At 45.9% G+C, this 20,593-nt stretch overlaps 1 protein-coding gene across 1 annotated transcript in view; it reads right to left on the reverse strand.

Moving 5' to 3' along the window:
- MAP7D2 (MAP7 domain containing 2) overlaps positions 1-20,350 on the reverse strand; it is a 71,032-nt gene extending 50,682 nt beyond the window's left edge. Inside the window, exons 1-2 of the mRNA XM_018554853.1 lie at positions 20,275-20,350; positions 16,106-16,269 (exon numbers count right to left, since the gene is read on the reverse strand). Of these exons, the coding sequence (XP_018410355.1) occupies positions 16,106-16,269; positions 20,275-20,350 (240 nt within the window). The remainder of the gene's footprint in view (positions 1-16,105; positions 16,270-20,274) is intronic.
- Between the last annotated feature and the right edge of the window lie 243 nt (positions 20,351-20,593).

Here is a 20,593-nt window from a genome sequence, read left to right on the forward strand (position 1 = left end):
ATGTATTGTTGTTGTAATGAATCAAAACTGATAACTAAATGTATTATATATTACTAAAAACTACAAAAACATTTTATGGTGAAAAATATATTGATGAAATGTGTTTTTCTCATCTGCTTTAACTGTTGCTGTGATGTTTTTCAAAGATTAATTTGCACACCAAATATCGCAGTACATTAAAAAGTTCTTATCGTGAATTTCACATTACACTCTACCCGCTCTGTGACTAAAGGACGAAGAAAGGTTAAAAGGGATGTCTCCCGGGAGATCAATGCAGCCTCAAGTTACCATGACAGCTTCACACACCATCAATGATTTTTTTAAAGGATGGCCGTAAGAGCAAAGAAAGTCCCAGGAGAGTATAATGCTAGCATTACATGGAACTGCTAGGCCTCTGGGAGTGGAGTGTTGCTTTTAGTTGAGGCTTCCCTGAAAAGCGGAATCATTCGCATACTGATGAGAAGTGAGAAACATTATGCACATCTACTGAATGACAAATGAAGCCGATACAGGAAAGTGGAGGTGGGTAGAATAGTCAAATTCTACTATTATTATTTATTACAGGCGTTTATATAGCACCAACCAAGTTACGCAGTGCTTTACATACTCTTCATTGACATCAGTCCCTGCCCTCGAGTAGCTTACAATCTAGAGTCCTTATCTCACATGCATACACACATACTAGGGTCAATATAGACAGGACTGTGGGAGGAAACTGGGATTACCTGGTAGAAACCGGTGCAAGCACAGGGAGAAAATGCACATAAGAGCCCTGACCAATATTCAAAAGCAAGGACCCAACTTGCAAAAGCTTTTTCCTCCCTATTGCTTCTATCCATGACCCCCATACAAAATGGCTGCTTTACACTGAAGAGATTCTTGGAGACCATTCAATTTCTAGTGAGTCTCACTTTTATACCCTCACAATTGTGTGAGCTCTGCATAAACTAAACAACCTGCCCAAACTAAGACCCCGTTCACATATAGCGACACACCTTTGCAGCGGCCGGGATAGCGCGACTTTCGGGTCGACGATCCAGCGATGGTAGCGCGACCTTCTCCGTCGGGCTCCATAGAAAAAAACAAAATCGCGCAAATCCGCAGAAAAAAGGGTCCGGTAGAAGCGACTTGCGACCGCGACGAGCGACATGGAATTAAGACAGCTCCATTGAATAGCATTGGCCGGCGACTTATCGCGATATTGCGCGGCAAAAATGCGCGAAGTCGCTATATGTGAATGGGGCCTAAAAGCTGGCTAAACCAGTAAAAAGCTTGTTGTGCTGAACAAGAGAAATCCCTCAATTGCCCCATTCCCACTAAACAGGATGGGGCTGCCGGCACCTGCGGCTCTCCGAATACATGAACAATGACTGCAGTGGATTGTATTGAACAGAACAGGAATAGAGGTGAAATCTTACAATGGGGACAATTGTTCCAACTATCCAAGAAGGAATTCACCTATGCCAGTGATGGCGAACCTTTTTGAGCCGGAGTGCCCAAACTGGATCACTAAACCAACTTATGTATCTCAAAGTGCCAACCCTTCAATTAGACCTGAATACTCTCAGGGGGGCTCTGCAGTTCTGAGGTGGTCTGTACGGGCTCTCAGGGGGCTGTGCGGTTTTTGGTATTCTGTACAGGCTCTCAGGGGAGCTGTGCAGCTCTCAGACGGTCTATTATGGCTTTTGGGTGGGCTCTGTGGTCCCTCTGGTGGTATGTATGGGCTCCCTGGGGGGCTGTGTGGCTCTCTGGGGGGCCTATAAGGGTTTTCAGGTGAGCTCTCAGGTAGTCTGTTTGGGCTCTCTGGAGGGCTGTGCGGGCTCTCAGGGGGCAGTGTGGCTCTCGGGTGGTCTTTAAGGGCTTTCAGGTGGTTTTTATGGGCTCTCTGTGGGGCTATTCTGCATTGCTGTATAATTATCATACAGCAAAAATAAATTTACCTTGGGGTAGATTAATACTGCAGCCGGGACAGAAATTACTATTGGTCATTACCGTATTTGCTGGCGTATAAGACGACCCGCCACTTTGTGTAAAAAAATATAGGTTTTGGGCTATACTCGTCGTATAAGAAGAGTATAGCCCAAAATAATGTTTAAATGCACCCACTAACATCCATGGCGGTATTCCCGAGTGTGGCTCGGGGTTAATTTTCAAAACCATAAGCAGTAACCCCGAGCCACAATCTGGATTACAGTCTCTTACCTTGTCCACGATCCCCGCTGTGTCCTCCGTCTTCCACTGAGTCAATCACGGCAGGCTTTGTATTCATGAATACAAAGCCTGCCGTGATTGACTCAGCGCCGAGCCAATCACAGCAGGCTTTGTATTTAATGAATACAGGCTTTGAATACTTAATTGTCGGCTGCCGCAGCTCTCCGTGTTCCTCCGCGGCAGCCGAAAACGGTGAAATAGTCCCCTCTCTTCTGCTGTCAGTTCAGCGGGGAAGAGAGGGAACAACTACTAATTGGACTGGGACCGCTATCGCTGCGTCCCTTTGATAATGCGGACATGGGCTTGCGTGCCAGCAGAGGGGGCCCCATGTGCCCACTCTGGCACACGTGCCATAGGTTCGCCACCGCTGCCCTATGCTTTTCGAAATAAAAAAACACAAACAAAAAAAAACACAACAACATAGTTCTGGTTTTAGATAAACATTAAAACTTTTACTAGAATGTATTAAAATAAATTTTCTGCAGGTCCACATTACAGGGAAAGAACATGTTTATCCATCAAGGCTGTATACAAAATAACATTCTGCCTCCCCTAGAAAACAAAGTCAATACCTAAAGAAAGACTGTTCAGAAATGAACCTAGACACCTAGCAAAGATTCAGCAAGTGCTGTAGGCTCACTCTAAGATTTGTAATATTTGTAATAGGTGCAGTGCACATTGTACTTGCCAATAACTGCCCTGGTAGATAAGACATACCAGAATGGACAAAAAATAAATAAATGGAGAAACAAGCTAAAGAAACAATCTGATATGGGTTAGTGTTTTAAAGGTGCACCTCTAGAGGGATCACCAGCAAGAGGAAGGCGGTTGATTCCCCTATATACTGTAGGTCTTTAGTTATTCCTCCTTTGGAATACTACAGGAGACCCCACGTACAAAAAGTTATTCATAAGATTCCAGAGATGGGCAACAAAAGTGGTGAAAGGTCCGAGGTAAAACCCTATCAGGAGAGACCGCAGGAACTTAAAAAACGGACCTTTAAGCAGACGGAAAAAAAAAATCCCTTTACAACACTGCACCCCTCTGCAATCTAAAAAAGAAAACTTTTTTGTTTATTACCCCTTATTTTTTAATTGAGACTTTACCCCTTCCTTCATTAACCAGTTGACATCCGCGGTGTTAAACCCTTCCCATCCAGGCCATTTTTCAGTATTCAGCGCTGCGGTACTTTGACTGACATTTATTCCGTCATGCAGCCCTGTACTGAAATGAATGTTATACCCTTTTTTGGGGACAGATAGAGCTTTCTTTTGGTGGTATTTATTCACCACTGGGGTTTTTATTTTTTTACTATATTAAAAGGAAAAATCACCGATAAAACATTTATTATTACCCAATTTTTTGGTAAAATATAAAAGGACGGGGTCACGTCGGGTAAAAAGACACCAAACATGTCAAGCCTTAAAATTGCGTGCGCAAAACCTCAAAAACGATAATACCCAAAATTGGCCATAGGCGACGCTTTAAAAGCTGTTACCGCTCATTCTTGCCTAGCCGAGAATAATGTGTACTCTGCTCCTGAAGTCTCCTTGGATATCCACATCACACCCAACCGAGGAGACATCAGCTTCCCCACAGCGACTGGAGGAGTAAAGACCAGGTGAGACTGGCTGCAAGACACAGGGAGGGACAGCCAGCTTCCAAAGACACAAGGAGAAAAGAACCAGTGTGTGGCAGCAGAAAGGTAGATGATAACGAAGTAATGCTGGATTTGCTGGCCATGCGAATATGTTTACTGTGTACAATCCCAGCAAAAAAAGGTGAGAAATATCTTTACAAATGTACAGTCTTGAGGAAGGAAGGGAAAGGAGGGGGGCCCCCTCATCTTTGAATTCTTTAACTATATTATGGATGTGGGGGCGTGGCCAGCAGCCGCATGTAGACGGTCGCATCGGGACGAGCTCTCCACCAGAATCCTGTATTTCATCCTGATACTCACCTGGACGGTCTCCTGTCCCCAGCCGGCTTGCAGGGGGTGATCCTCCGGTCCTTGAGGCACAGAATCGCAGGGGTGAGCGAGCGCATTGACCGGCGCAGATGTTGAAGGAGGGTAAGCAGAGTGGCCTGGTGTCCCAAGATGGTGGCGGTTCACAGGCCGCGATCCGGACCCCGTGCAAAGTGGCAGGGGATAAGCATAAGGATCCTGCGGCACGTTTAGAACGCTTTGCCACCACCCTGACACCCCCAAACAGCGGAAGCTTTCCTATCAGGGGTAACGTGGCTCCCCCAGAGAGTCCATGGGAGACCCCCTGTTGTCTGACTAACTGCACTGCAGACCCTGTGTTGCCTGAATGCATGACGTCCAAAGCTGCTAAGGGACTGAAGCCCCATAAAGACAAAGCTCACCCTTGCAGATGTTTATGCTGCAGTTCAATTGTCTAACACCGCACTGTCTGCCCTCACTGATCAGGTGCAGGGGATGAGAGGGGATATTTCATTTATATGCCATGATTTGAAAAAAATGCGGGAGCGCACTACGGCCTTGGAGGGCAGGGTGAGCGACTTGGAGGATTCTACTGCTCCATTAACTGCAGATGTCAAACAGGCTCTGCAGAAGATGAATGCAAACTCCATGAAGGCTGATGACATCGAGAACCGACTGCGTCAGAACAATATATGGGCTGTCCACATCCCTGAACGCGCTGAAGGCGCAAATGCGACTGATTTTATCGAAAATTGGCTGTCTGAGGTATTTGGGCAGGACTACCCGTCTTCGCTGTCGGGAGGGCGCACAGGGTCCCGTCTCGTCCCCTCCCTCCCGGGAACCCTCCTCGTCCACTGCTGATCCGGCTCCTCAATTATAGAGACAAGGAGCGAATCTTGCGGAAAGCGAGGGAGCTGGGGGAACTCTCGCTGGATGGCGCAAAGGTCATGCTGTTCGCGGATTTCTCCCGTCCGGTGCAACTGCGTAGGGCCAAGTTTCAAGATGTGAAGAGACGTCTGCAACAGATGCACCTCGCTTACTCCATGATATACCCGGCGAGGCTACGAGTGGTGGCGGGCGGTGAGACCCACTTCTTTGACCAACCTGCACAGGCTTCCTCATGGCTGGATAAAGGTGGTCAACCGCAGGGGTCAGGATACTTGATTTTCTCCGTATGGATTTCATCCTGTGGTTTCTTAGTTTCCGGTATTTTCTCCGGTTCCCTGCAAGCAACATACTTTTCTCTAGCAAGGTAACCCGTTTATCCCAGATGTGGTGGACAGAGGAGCGTTCCTCTCGGGTTGTTTGACTCCTGCTCACCTGTAGGGGTCACGGCTGTCTACAGGCCCCAGGGTGTCCCTGAAGTTCAGGGCTGCTGTTACCTTTCCCCAAAAGTTTCTCTGCGTGGACAGTTCTTAGTTTTTCCCGTTGAGGTTTCGGGAAGTTTTTTCTTTTATCTCTTTTGGACCTTTTTTTCCATTATTGCGTTTTCTCTTTGTTTTATCGAGGCGTTATACAATGTGGAGTTACAGTCGGTGGTATTTCTGCTTACGTGTTCCTACTTAACCATGTTATTGCTCTCTGTTGTACAATGTATGCCTTATATTTGCAACGTCAGCTCACTTAATTAATCTGGTCTCCTGGAACGTGAGAGGTCTGGGAGACACGGTGAAAAGAAACGCTGTCTTAGGCCATGTCCAGCGTACCTACCATTCCATTATCTGTTTGCAGGAGACGCACTTAACCCGATACCCATGCCACCCTGAAGAGACGTTTCCGTCAGGTCGGTTATCATTCATGTTACTCCACCTACTCGAGGGGAGTTTCCATCCTTAGCTGTAGCTCGCGGTATACTGTGACACAGCTGCAGCGGATCCCGACAATTGTGCCGGGATCCGCCCAGCTGCGTGACTGACAGCTGGCTCTGCCTATCCAGAGGCAGAGCCAGCTGCACTCGCCCCCTCAGTCAGTCAGCGCTGGCAGATCAGAGCGGGGAGGGGGGAATCCAGCCCCTCCCCTGTCACGGCAGAGATCGAGAGGTGAGCGAACGCCGGTATGTGTTCGCTCACCTCCCGATCTACTGAGCCGACCTGTGACAGTCTCATTGTCACAGGTCGGCTAGAACTATGAGGCGAGTGAAAAGCACTCACCTCATAGTTCTCCTTTAAACAGTGTTATCGCATCAGTGTATATTCCGCCCCCATTCTCCAGTGAGGTTCTGAGGGACATGGCACGGTTTTTGGCTGATAAGCTGCCGCTCCTAGTTATGGGTGATTTTAACAATGTCATGAATGTAGGTATGGACAGGTTCCCGTGTCCATCGCCCGCTACCTCTTCCTTAGCAACTCCCCTCGGTAACTTATGCTCGGAGGTTGGTCTGCTGGATCTGTGGCGCCTGTCGAATCCCATTACCTTGCAATACACCTGCCATTCCTGGTCCCACAACACTCTCTCACGGATTGATTACGTACTGGGTACATCAGAGCTAGTGCCGTATGTTTCCCGAGTTGTGATCCACCCCAGATGCAGATGGCCTGTCAGAGAGTGGCAGATTGCGAGAGGGAGTACATTAGTAACCCTTGTGTAACAACTGAGGGCGACTGGCAGGGGGCTCAGCGTTCCCTCTCTGCTTTGCGGTTGGTACAGTCCCAGCACAAACTGTTTTTCTCTAAGCGGGTATTTTGGGCAGAGGGAGATGCGGCGGGCAAGCTTTTAGCTCAGATAGCTAGGGCTCAGCAACCCACTCTTACATTAGGGCTGCCTTGGACCCACAGGGGTCTACTCACTCAGATCAGGGGATGATATCAGACATATTCTGCTAATTTTATACCTCCCTATACCAGGGCGGCCTATACTGTTTCAGAGCTGGACAACTACTTGGGTAGCATCCCTATACCTTCCCTTGAGGTGGCTGACAGGTTGGACTTGGAGGCCCCCCATCACTATGGAGGAGCTGGAGCTGGCTATGGCTAGTTTCCCAAATGGAAAGGCCCCTGGGCCGGATGGACTCCCTATTGAGGTCTATAAGACCCATGCCTCTGCACTTCTCCCTACCCTGTTGGACACTCTTAATGAGGCCTTCTCTGTAGGAAGGCTGCCGAATACTATGTACGAAGCCACAATTATAGTTCTGCCAAAAAAGGGCAAAAACCCGGTGTCACCAGAATCATACAGGCCTATTTATCTGTTGAATTCAGACATCAAGCTGTTAGCTAAAGTTCTGGCTAACAGGTTGTCCCAAAAGATTGCTTCAATTATACACCCGGATCAGTCAGATTTCATCCCTAATAAATCTACCGCTATTAATAAACGCAAAGTGTTTTTGAACATGCAGATCCCGGTTGACAATACGGGCAACAGGGCACTGCTAGCCTTGGATGTAGCCAAGGCATTTGACAGTGTAGAGTGGAGTTATCTGTGGGCAGTCCCGTCAGCCTTTGGGTTTGGGCCATGGTTTTGTAGGTGGGTCCGTTTGCTATATCATCACCCCTCTCCCAGAATAAAAGGTTAAATGATTGGGGACTGTCTGAGGCTTTCATGTTGCAGCGCGGCACCAGACAAGGATGTCCATTGTCCCCTATACTGTTCGCCCTGGCCATTGAACCTCTGGCGGTTCTGGTTCGGCAATCCAGACATTGTGGGTTTTAGGAGGGGGGCCTTGGAGGAGAAGATTGTGCTGTATGCCGATGATACCCTTTTGTTTCTGGCAGATACACGATCTTCCCTTTCCAATGCTATATCCCTATTAACTGAGTTTGCCAAATTCTCAGGCCTGGTTGTCAATTGGGAGGTCTAATCTGCTTCCACTGGACCCTCTTGCCTGCGCCTTTGGCTCCCGAGTTGTCTCATCTGCAGGTCCAGACGGCCATTACCTATTTGGGCATACAATTAACGGCTTCTCCCCTTGACTACCTCTCTCTGAATTTGCTTCCCCTTCTGGCGAAATTTAGGTCTCAACGTGCTTCCTGGGCCAAAATACCGTTCTCGGTGGCTGGCAGGGTGAATTTGATCAAAATGATATGGCTACACCAGTAATTATATGTCATCCATAACTCTCCGCTGTGGATCCCAAAAAAGACCTTCCGTCTGATCAACGGGATATTCAGGGACCTGGTGTGGAGGATGAAATCCCCCCGGCTGCGTCTTGATGTCCTGCAGCGTCCAAAGACTTATGGAGGGCTGGCTTTGCCGAACCCCTGGTTTTACTTTGTGGCCTCACAGGTGCAACATTTGGCTGCCTGGGCTGTGGAGGATGATCCCTCACAGTCCCTTGTACTTAAGCATTTGTTTAATGGGTTGGACCCTCTGTGTTACCTGGACAGTGACATGCATACTAAGAGACACTCTGCACTTCCTACGGTGCGCTTGATGGGGCAGGTTTGGGCTACCGCCAAGCGCGCCTTGGGGGTGGACCAACTAACCCCTTATATACTCCTCTGTGGCAAAATGGCAAGCTTCCGGAGCTTCTTCCCCGTCCACGGTACGGTGGACTGGACCCGTAAAGGGGTTGTATCAGTCTCTCAGCTGTACCCGGTGGGGGAATTGTGTTCCTTTGAGTATCTGGCCTCCACCTTTGGGCTTTCTCGCAGGTGCAACATGCTCTAAGGGCGCAGTTTGGGCATGACCCCCCTAGGTTTTCTCCTACTCCGGCATTGGATGCAGTGTTATTAGCTACTCTAACCAAGGGAGTGATCTCCTTTCTGTACAGCCACCTCCTCCATAAGTCTGATGTTCTTAACCCATTGAAGTGCAGGGAGGGGTGGGAGTCAGACCTGGGAACTATGTGAGATGAGGATTGGGAGGATGTTCTTCAGGGAGTTGAACAGGTGTCAATGTCACCCACGCATAGGCTGACGCAATTGTTCATAGAATTTACAGAACGCCTGAATTTCTGTTCCGTATTGGGTACAGAGCTGACCCAAATTGCCCGAAGTGTGGCCAGCACCAGGGATCTTTAATCCATCTGCTCTGGAGATGCCCCAAACTAGTAAGATATGGGGGTAAGGTTCTAGGTCATTAACGTTGTCTTTGAATCCTCCTTGAGTAATACCCCACTGGTTTGTCTTCTTGGATTGCTGGCGGCACCGCAGATGACTCCTCACACATCGCTTGCTATAAAAGAGGGCTCTGTTTACTGCGTCCAGGTTGGTGGTGCGGAAGTGGGTTTCCTCCCCCCCCCCCCACTGGAGCTCTGGCTGGAAGAACTGGACAGAATGGTGGAGTTTGAGAGGGTCACATATAAGCAGAGAGGGAGCCTGAAAAAATGTGAGATATTTGGGCCACCTGGCTGTCTTATAGAGGCCGGGCGACACGCGGGAGTACAAGTTGACCTGAGGCTGGGCTTGTGGCTACGGGCTGTATATGGTGAAGATACTGGGATTGGGCCGACTATGTAGAGTCATCTGTGAGACAGAGCTGGATTGCTATCTGGGTGGCTGTAAGCTGTGTGGGGAAGTTCCATTGTGGACAGCTCATTGCGGTGTTGATGTATGTACACATCTGTATTATTTTATTTTTTGGTTTGTTTCACTTTGGTTTGTTTCTCGTATTGTATTTTACTGTGTCTTTGCAACGCTCTGACGACATTTGATTTCTTATATGTGAGGATTGTTTTTTGTCTGAAAATGTTCAATAAAAAAAAACAAAAAAACACTATCTGATAAAATATATTATGGATGTGAAAAAGGTTCAGGGGGACAGTATTATTGATATGAAGCCAAGATCAAGAACACAGTGACATGACCTCAGAAAGTTTAAAACTAAGCTCAGAAAGTATTATTTTACCAAAAAGTAGTTGACGCTTGGACAGGCTTCCAGCAGAGGTAGAGAGCCAGTCAACAGTAACATGTTTGGGACAAATATAGATCTATGCTCAGACAAAAAAAAGTTTTAAAAAAACAACCAACCAACCAACAATAAAAGGGGTAGACGCAATGTACCACTTCACCTTTTTCTGCCGTCACTTTTCTAAGTTTCTATTGGATTGCTTTTTGGATCACAATTCTGCATATCAAATTAATTATAATAAAATGAACCAGCCATTAGGTTTTGCTTTAAGCTTTGGACAGAGTGAAAGGATTAGAAGATCTGTCAGGTTTTTACACCTCGTCAGGGAGATTTTTTACTTACTTGGAGAAACCCCACCAGCGGGGACAGCAATAAAAATCTGACAGAGGTTCACAGGGCTCAAAATTTCAAGTCCTGAACTACTAGCCAGGCCTTAAGAGTTACTCGCCACCAGTTGCCTCACCTAACCCTTACCCTGCCACGGCCTTAACGCCGCCCCTAAACACACCCTCTTAAAATTATCTTATGATAGTTGCCGCTTGTAAACGGCAGATTAGGGATTATGCACACAACATAATAATCCAGCCCCCTCACCTATTCACGTCTTTTGCAGGGAGGAGGCTGTGAGGAGGATCGATCCCTGGTGATCTAGGGGTAGATTAGTTAGGTCTGCAGACCTCACTAATACATCCTTTTTTCGGCCGGAGCTCAGAACCGTCAGAGCTCCGGCTGAAGGAAGCCGGAGCCGACAGGAGCAGCTCTGCGGTCTGCATCAGACACAGATGCAGACCATGGAGCTGCTCCCGCAAGTCAGGTACGCCTTGGAGGTTCATTATGGAAAGGTTTTCTGGGGAAAGAGAAAAATCAGTACATCTCGTCATTAAATGCATTTTTCCCATGTTTTGCCCCTTTCAAAAACTCAAGCACAGAAAATGTCTCGTTGATCCTGCTAGAAATCCAGTAAGCGCCTATTCTCCTGTAGTGAAATTACAAGACTGGCTCTGCTGTGCTGAAATCCCTAGCAATGTGGTCAGCCCTGCCTGAGACCTTACCATGTACTATACAACACCTTCCCTTATGTTAGGGAGAGAGGGAAGTGTTCTGTAGTCCAGCAAAGAAGAATTGGTCCAGGCTGACAACACTGATTGGGATTGCAGTGCAACAAGAGCAGGGTTGTCAGATTAATACAGGAAGCTAGTAGCTCACTGAAATTCTGGCATTAAAAAAGGGTATTTCCCTTTCTTGCAGTGTTTTGAAAGAGACAAAACATGGGGAAATGTGCATGTATTCTCAAGATGTACTGACTATTTTTAATTTTGCCCAGACATACACTTTTAATGCTGAAAATCACATCATGTAAGTGCATGTTAATTAACTAGACAAGCAAATATCAAAAAGGGTTCCATGGAACCCTAGGGTTTCTCCAAAGGTTGCTAGGGGCTCCTTGAGTGTTTTCCATTTGATGGTGCCTACAAAGTTCTAGGGCCATGTCACATGGGAAAGGCATAACTGACCACAGACCAAAGAAACATTTTTCTCTCACTGACCACAATGCAAGGACACCCTTTTCTCACTCACCCCTAATGAAATGGTGCATTTTTTTTCACTGTCCCACCAATGTAATGGGGCATTCTTCCTCTGATGGACTACATATGCAAGTATGCCCTTTTCCCTATCACCCTTAGTGAAATGGTGCATTCTTCCTCTTATTGAGCACCAATGCAAGGAGGCATTTCTCCAATGACCACCAATGCAAGGAGGCATTTCTCCAATGACCACCAATGCAAGGAGGCATTTCTCCAATGACCACCAATCCAAGGAGGCATTTCTCCAATGACCACCAATCCAAGGAGGCATTTCTCCATTGACCACCAATGCAAGGAGGCATTTCTCCATTGACCACCAATGTAAGGAGGCATTTCTCCAATGACCACCAATGTAAGGAGGCATTTCTCCAATGACCACCAATGTAAGGAGGCATTTCTCCAATGACCACCAATGTAATGGAGTGTGTGTTTTTTGAGCCATGACTATAAAATCTGTTAAATTGATTTTGTGATTGTTACTAAAATGTATTTTATATAGAGCATTCTAAAATTAGCCTCATTTGATGCCAAATTATATAACACATTTTGTATTCTTTTGTTTATTTTATCTATAACCGCTTGACCTTACTATTAAACCGTGAACTGTAGATATTTTTTTGTACGGGTTCCGCGAGACCTGTAATTATCTCAAGGGTTCTTCAGGGCTAAAAAGGTTAAGAAAGGCTGAAGTTGACTACTACTGCAAACTATGGATGCAATGTTTGTGCAGCTATGGCTGAGTTGTTTGTCTGATCCATGAAAATAAAGTGGAAGTTCTGAATTTAAACAATTATCTGTACATACAGGATCAATCAACACAATTATATGTAATCTCACAAGATGCTTTAGTGAATGAACCCCAGGACCAGAGCAGGAAGAAACTGCTTTAGGTCATCATTACTTATAGCTGTTTAAAATGCAATCCCTTTACCAGGAAATCAATATTTAATTTCCAGGTTTGTCCTGCGCTATAAGGCAAAAGACAAAGAAAGAACATATTATTGTCAATATTGCAGAGAAGTAGAAGCACCTTTTTGGTATTTAATACAGGAGTGTTATTCTTGAAGGTTTACAGAAAATTGGGGTTTATTGATGAGCAGAAAATTAGAAGTCACTTATAGCTACAATATGTGCGAGTAAAATTATAAATCAAAAACAACCATTGGCATTGCATTTCATCTATACCTGTAGATGTCTTAATACTAGTTTGTTTTTTGTCGTCTTTTACTAATAATCTCAACTCAAGGAAACCTGGGAATATGTACATTACCATTACTTACTAACATTCAGAAAATGATCATTTATTGTCAACCCCACTGATCCAGCAGCATCAATATTTTTAAATAAAACAAGTATACAGATTTAACTTTGCTGGTTGCATGCTTGCTCCAAGTCAGTGACTTGAAAAGGATTAAAAGCAGAGAGTCTTGCAACTAGTATTTTTAGCAGGTGGTCATTAATGGCAGCCTTTATATTTCTTTCTATACGTACAGGTTAAAAAGGGCACATAGCAGCACGTGCTTTCTTCATTGAGCATTAAAGCATACACCATAGGAATGCACCGATACTAGTATCGGTGCCGATACTGAGTATTTGGGCGAGTACTCGTACCTCGCCCAAATGCTCTGATACCTTTCCCCGATACTGGAACTACTGGTCAGAGGAAGATTTCTTTTGACCGACAGTACCGTGAGGGAACATGGATTCGGGAAGCCAAATCAGTGTCGAGCCGGGCAAACAAATCTGATAAAATGGCGACACCACCCCCACCCTGCAGACAAATCATTCCCCACACATAGAGCCTTAGCAGCAGTCATTATCGCACAAGTCCCCCGGCCAGCTGGGCAGACACCGCTCTCCAAGCTCTACGGGATCTGCCACGTCTCCTGTGTGCACAGCACGTGATCAGCCCTCAGCTTGCTACTGCGCATGCACAGGATTTCTGAATGAGAGCACTGGGCAGTCTGCTCATGTGCAGCAGCAGGCTGAGGGCCGATCATGTGGGCGCTGTACACATAGGAGAGGTGGGCAGATCCGGGAGAGCTGTGTCTTCCCACCTGGCCAAGGGACTGGTACGGTAATGACTGCTGTTAAGGATCTATGTGAGGGGAATGAGGTGCCTACAGGGTTGGGGGTCATGTCACCATATTGTCAGATCTGTTTGGCCGGCCTCGATGCAGATTAGCATCGAGCCAGCCAAACAGAATGGAGTCGGCTTCCCGGGCAATCAAGAAGCCGGGTGGTGGGTAATGACACGCCTCCTGGCTCCCTGAGTGCCCGGGAAGTCGGCTCTGTGCTCCCGGAAGTACAGGTACTCGGTGTCGGCGAGTACCAAAATATAAATATCAGTACTCGATGCCGAAAAACCGGTATCGGTGCCTCCCTAATACACTATATTGCCAAAAGTATTTGTACGCCTGTATAATGACGCCTGCCTTTACACGCACATGTACTTTAATGGCGTCTTAGTCCGTAGGGTTCAATATAGAGTTGGCCCATCCTTTTGCCGCTATAACAGCTTCAACTTTTTTGAGAAGGCGTCCACAAGGTTTAGGAGTGTGTCTATGGGAATGTTTGTGAGGTCAGGTACTGATGTTTTGGACGAGAAGCCTTGGCTCGCAGTCCCCGCTCCAATTCATCTCAAAGGTGTTCTATGGGGTTGAGGTCAGGACTCTGTGCAGGCCAGTCAAGTTCCTCCACCCCAAACCCGCTCATCCATGTCTTTATGGACCTTGCTTTGTGCACTGGTGCGCAGTCATGTTGGAGCAGGAAGGGACCATCCCCAAACTGTTCACACAAAGTTGGGAGAATTAAATGGTCCAAAATGTCTTGGTATGCTGATGCCTTACGAGTTCCCTTCACTGGAACTAAAGGAGCCAAGCCCAACACCATAATCCCCCCTCCACCAAATGTCTACACTTGGCACAATCCAGTCAGGCAAGTACCATTCTCCTGGCAAATGCCAAACCCAGACACGTCCATCAGATTGCCAGCCAGAGAAGTGTGATTCGTCACTCCAGAGAACACGTCTCCACTTCTGTAGAGTCCAGTGGCGGTTTGCTTTACACCACTGCATCCAACGCTTTGCATTGCACTTGGTGATGTAAGGCTTGGATGCAGCTGCTCGGCCATGGAAACGCATTCCATGAAGCTCTCTATGCACTGTTGTTGTGCCAATCTGAAGGCCACACGAAGTTTGGAGGTCTGTAGCTAATGACGCTGCAGACAGTTGGTGATTTCTGCATGCGCTGACCCCGCTCTGTCATTTTACGTGGCCTACCACTTCGTGGCTGAGTTGCTGTTGTTCCCAGTTGCTTCCACTTTGTTATAATAATACCACTAACAGTTGACCGTGGAATATTTAGTAGCAAGGAAATTTCACGGATGGACTTATTGCACAGGTGGCAGCCTATCACGGTACCACGCTTGAATTCACTGAACTCCTGAGAGCGACCCATTCTTTCACAAATGTTTGTAGAAGCAGTCTGCATGCCTATGTGTTTGATTTTATACACCTGTGGCCATGGAGGTGATTGGAACACCTGAATCCAATGATTTGGAGAGGTGTCCCAATACTTTTGGCAATCTAGTGTATATAAATGGAGTGACATATTGTATCAACCAATAGCCATGGTTTTTAATAAAATACTTATTTTTACATGTTTTAACCTTTGTGTGCAGCCTATTTGCATTCACCTTTTGTCTACATCCATGCACTTATATATGGCAGTTGTGTGTCATCTCTCAGGACAGTTTTTCTGATGGTGACAACAGTGGAGCATGTCTTTGTAATGTGGATCGGCTTAGCCACTTGTAGCCTCCATTGGAAGAACATGTAACAGGGTGACAACACAGGAAGGCAATTGGGAGACAGGGACAGAGCGTTGTCAAGAACTAGTGTAGTGATGTGTAGACCTTTCGGTCAGATTCACTGCACAGGAGGAGGGTCCTCCTTCACTGGCTGGGTGATGGACAATTCCAATTGTCTTTTTAGTGGCAGGGTCCTCTCAGTCACAAATGCACAATGATGTCATAAAGGGGCAAAATGTTGGCACAGGAATAGATCACAGAGCTGGATCAGTCGTTGTTTTTTTTTTAAAGCCTAAAATAGCCTTTCAGGTGTAGTCCTGTGCGTTCCAGGTCGTTTGCATGCATTTTGGTGCGTTCCAGAGCAGAAACAAAAAATGGCTCCACATGCTCTGGAACTAAACGATGTGAACCTAAAATATCATTGGAATACATTGGATGCACTTTTGATCCGTTCTTAAACTGCTCTGCACTTGGTGTGAACAAGCCCTTAGACAGAATGCAGGGGAATCCTTGATGCTTTACTTGTTCTCAGTCCTGGTCTGCATACATGTCGCTCTGTACTCTAACAGTGCAGACTGACAATGTAAACAAACCAATGTAACCACTAGCCTGTGCTTGCAAAACAAGTAAAAGGAAAGAAAAACCAGAGGACGTAAAATATTTGCTTTGACTCTCTGAATCAGGACTATAACTGTATTTTATGTACAAGCTCTTGTAATGTCCAGTTTAATTAGGAATTGTCCAATACAGTAAAAAGGTCACTTACTTCTTCCTCCCTAATCTTAAGCTTTCTCTTTTCCTCCACAGCAGCTCTTTTCTGATCCTCCCTCAGCCGCTGCTCCTCCAGCTTCTTCCATCTTTCCTCAATCTGTTTCTCATACTGTAGTTTTGCTCTTCTTTCCTTTTCTAGTATCTGTTGATCTCGGACAGCTACAAAACAAACAGGAAGAAAAAAATAAAATGGCAAATATTTTAAATTTTTTTTTTTAAAAAGAAGTAGCACGGGTTTTGGGACTACCCCCTCAAAACTAGAAGAGTGTACTGTATGGCGTGGCGCTGGTCACATCTACTACGGGAAAGCTGTGCAGAAAAGCCATGGATGACCAGCAAGGAGCACAGTGATGCTACCCCAAATACAATCTGATTGTACAATCGCCTTTAGACTTTTCAAGCTATGTAATATAAGGACAAACCTAAACAATTTTATTGAATTGGAATTAAAAATCGGGTAGACCCTTGTGCCACATAGTTCATGGTAGCATTACCGTACTGGGACAAAAAATAGGCCCTGGCATTTTTAGACTGAGGAGCCCAATCACGTGACCCACGACAGGCTCTGCCGTGCCGCAATCTGGGGGTGGAGCCATACACGGAATGGGCAATCAAGGGGCAAGACCAGCCGCTGGCAAGTACAAGAGGGCTACAGCCCACACAAATGTTTTGCTATAACCAGTATACAAACCTTGCAATATAGAAAGCTTGCTACAGAGAAGTCTTCAGCGGATCTACGAGTCCCCAGCCGTCCTCTGCACTCAGAGCACGGTGTACAGGTCGGTGCTCCCAAAAGAGTTCTCACAGTTCTCCAGCAACACCGGCACAATACCACCTAATCCATACACAGAAGAACCACAACACTGCACTGACAGCTTTTGGCGGGCCTTTCGAAACGGAGACTCTATTGGCTGGGAAGTTTGCTGCAATAGGTCATTTCTGCTCCACATTGAAAGCTTTATGTGTAGCAGAGAATGCTTATACTCAGTTGGATGCTCGCAGAATGTAGAGCAATAAAAATGCATTAGAGATTATATATATCTATCTATCTATCTATCTAGATATATCTATATCTATATATATCGATCACAGGGCTCAAAATTTCAAGTCCTGAGCTACTAGCCAGGCCTTAAGTTACTAACCACCAGTTGCCCCACCTAACCCTTACCCTGGCCCGGCCTCAACTCCACCCCTAAACACACTCTCTTAAATAATCTTATGATGATTCTTATCTTATGATAGTTGCCGCTTGTAAACGGCAGATTAGGGATTCCTGCTGCAGGAAAACGCAAGTTCCTGACACAGGAATCCCTAATCACACCTGAAATATACTGTAGGTGTGAATGGGGCCTAATATACACATACACTAAAAGGTGTCCATACACCTGCCGATTATCGTACGATAATCGCGGGTGATCCTGCAATCGTACGATAATCGACAGGTGTAGAGCTGCAGCTAACAATTATTTTCAAAATCGATTAGTTAGCCGATTATTAAGTTCGATTAATCGGTTAATCGGATAAACTATAAAATAAAGTTTACAAAATGGCTCCAGTGATAGGACTACTGGTTTGTATTGAGGTTGTAGTCCATCACAGGAGAAAGCTTGGACCGGTGGAAGTAAAAAAGAAAAAAAGATAGTGTGGTGTGCAATATAGTGAAATGTAAATTGTAAAATTATACAGCAATGCATGCAGAATGGCAACGGCTATAGAGGACTACAAAACCCAGCAAAAGCAAGGAGGTCTGCAGCAGATCTCACTCATCACACAATCTTTAGGCCAGAGCTCAGAACTGTCAGAGCTCCGGCCGAAGGAAGCCAGAGCTTACAGGGGCAGCTCTGCGGTCTGCATCCAACACAGATGCAGACTGTGGTGCTGCTCCCGCAAGTCAGGTACGCGGTCTGCGACCGTGTGCCTGACATGTCAGCTGTCTGCGGGTCACATATTACCGGCTCGCGGACCGGAGTTGGACTGCGGACCGGTACTTGGAGACCCAAATTTCCACTTGCCCTCACTTTATTTATACTCGCCAAATGTGAGCAGGCGATTGGAAATTTTGAGCCCCAATAGATCATATACATTACACACACACACACACACACACACACACTATGGACTCTATCGGTGGAACATACAGTACAGGCTTTATAGGGGACAGGCAGGTATAGGATCAATACATGGGTCTATGATGGTGGAATAATATCAGCTATAGAGGACTAAAAATCCAAGCAATACATTATATAGCAACACTAGTGTACTTTCATACTAATGCAATTACCTAAATTTGACATGGTTATTTAATTTCTTGAAACTTTGATTAAAATGGCTATATTACATTAAAAACTTGTATTAACCCTTGCAGTAGGGCTACCCCCGCACCGCAAGGGTTATCTGCTTATTTTCGTTTAGGTGGTAAAATAAAAAGGTTATACTCACCCAAACCTCAGAGTTGGCCAGCTGTCCCAGCACCATCTCCAGCCTGCCTCCTCCAATGCTGTAGCAATGGTATGTCCATTGGTGTCTTCATGTCCTATACACAGTGTATTGGACGTGATGACTCAAGGATCCTTAGACAGCTGCAGCAGAAAGGGAGAGAGGCTGTGGGGACCGGTCTAAGAGCAAGCTGGCTCTGACTATCGGGTGAGTAACTTTTATTTTAGCACCTAGATGAAAATAAGCAATTAACCCTTATATTGCAGGGTAGAAACACTGCAAGGGTTAATAAAATTTTGTAATGGTTTAGGTACGATTTGGCCTGGCATTAGCCTCTTGTAATCTGCAGGTTAGAACTCAGACTAGGAGAGAATGGCCGCACTAGGGACCAATCCAGTGTACTGTATGCATATGGAAAAACAAGGTACCTTGTGTAGGAGAACAGAGTGTTGGGATGAGCACATCAGTCTCCTGCTGGTCTTTCCCTGAAATTGTGACCAAGAATAAAAAAAGCCCTGTGCTCTCACTGAAAATCTACACTGATCACTAAAGCTTGTAAATATATAACGAAAAAGTGAATCTTAAATTACGGATGCGCCGATACCATCTTCTCCAGCCCGAGTGCGAGTACGGATACTTTTTCTCAAGTACTCGATAACAATTACCAATACTTTTTTTAGTGTCATGCTACAGTTTTTCTTTAACAATACAGACTAATGATTTTAGGACAATGGTGACGTGCCAGAGCCTGTTTGCAGCGGGACTACAAATCCCAGCAATACATTATACAGCAATGCAGAATACCACAAGCTATAGGAGGACTACAAACCTCAGCAATGCATTATACATCAATGCAGAATAATGTGAAGCTCCATACTCTATGCTGCTTCGGGGTGCCGGCCTGATGTCTCCAGCGGATGGTCTCAGGTGGCTGTGGGGGTCTCAGGAGGGCTATGCGGGGTTCTAGATGGCTGTGTGGAGTCTCAGATGGGCTATGTGGGGGTCTATGGTGGGCTGTGCGATCTCTCAGATGGGCTAGTCAGGTTCTATGGTGTGCTTCCTTTCCAAGAAACTCACCATATGTGACCCCTCTCCCTGCCCACTGAGGGCCCACTGCTCCCACCCTCACCCCACCTACGGCCCCCTCAGTTGGCTGCCTGTGCAGTGCTCAGTGCAGGTCATCAGCTTAGCAGCTGAGCCGAACCAAACACATCTGGGCCTAAGGCTGATTGTCTCTGCCCAACCTGCCCCACCAGGCAAATGCCCGGTCTGACCAATGACCAGTCTGGCCCTGGATGAGAGATATAAAGAAGATTGTATAACCAGATTGTAAAGTGTACAGTCACCTTTAGTGTCACTGGAAAATATATCCCGACTGTATGATTTCCCCTCACCTCTTTCTCTCGTGACAACTTTGGACTCCCCCTCACTTTCTATTATGGTGACAATGGTCACATGACAAAAGTGAGGGTGACTCTCCCCAACAGGGATGCAGATGGCAATAAAAACCTCCATTATAGATACTGAATGCAAATAAAGTGTCTGTCTGCAATAGCACTCAGTTAGCTTAGTTAGAACCTTACTTCCAAAACAGCAGATAAAAAATAATAGGCAGAATCTACAACTAGAATACAGCCCTACTTGCTCCTGAGATTATTGCTGAGATATTAATATATAACATTTGTTGGAAAGCATCACAAAATATTTCCACTGACTTTCCCGACTCACCGAGACATTTTTCTCTTTCTTCTCTTCTTTCTTTTGCCAACCTTTGTCTTTCATCTGTCTTGAAAAGGCTATCCATAACTTTAAAAAAAACAAAAACAAAAAAAACACATAAATATACTTAAAACCTAACAAATAATGCACACAAAATCAATGAAGGCAATTAATCCATATACATAGCGCCAGAGTTCAGAATCAGACAAAATAACCTTGTATGTGGCAGATGAGAACACGGCCATTTGGATCATTTTTTGATGTGTAGCCACTCCCGTCTCTACCCTTGTTCATTCACAAAAAGCCCTGTAATCTGCTCACAGGATGG

The sequence above is a fragment of the Nanorana parkeri genome, unplaced genomic scaffold (assembly GCF_000935625.1).
Source record: "Nanorana parkeri isolate BGI_ZX_2015 unplaced genomic scaffold, ASM93562v1 scaffold175, whole genome shotgun sequence".
Lineage (NCBI taxonomy): Eukaryota > Metazoa > Chordata > Amphibia > Anura > Dicroglossidae > Nanorana > Nanorana parkeri.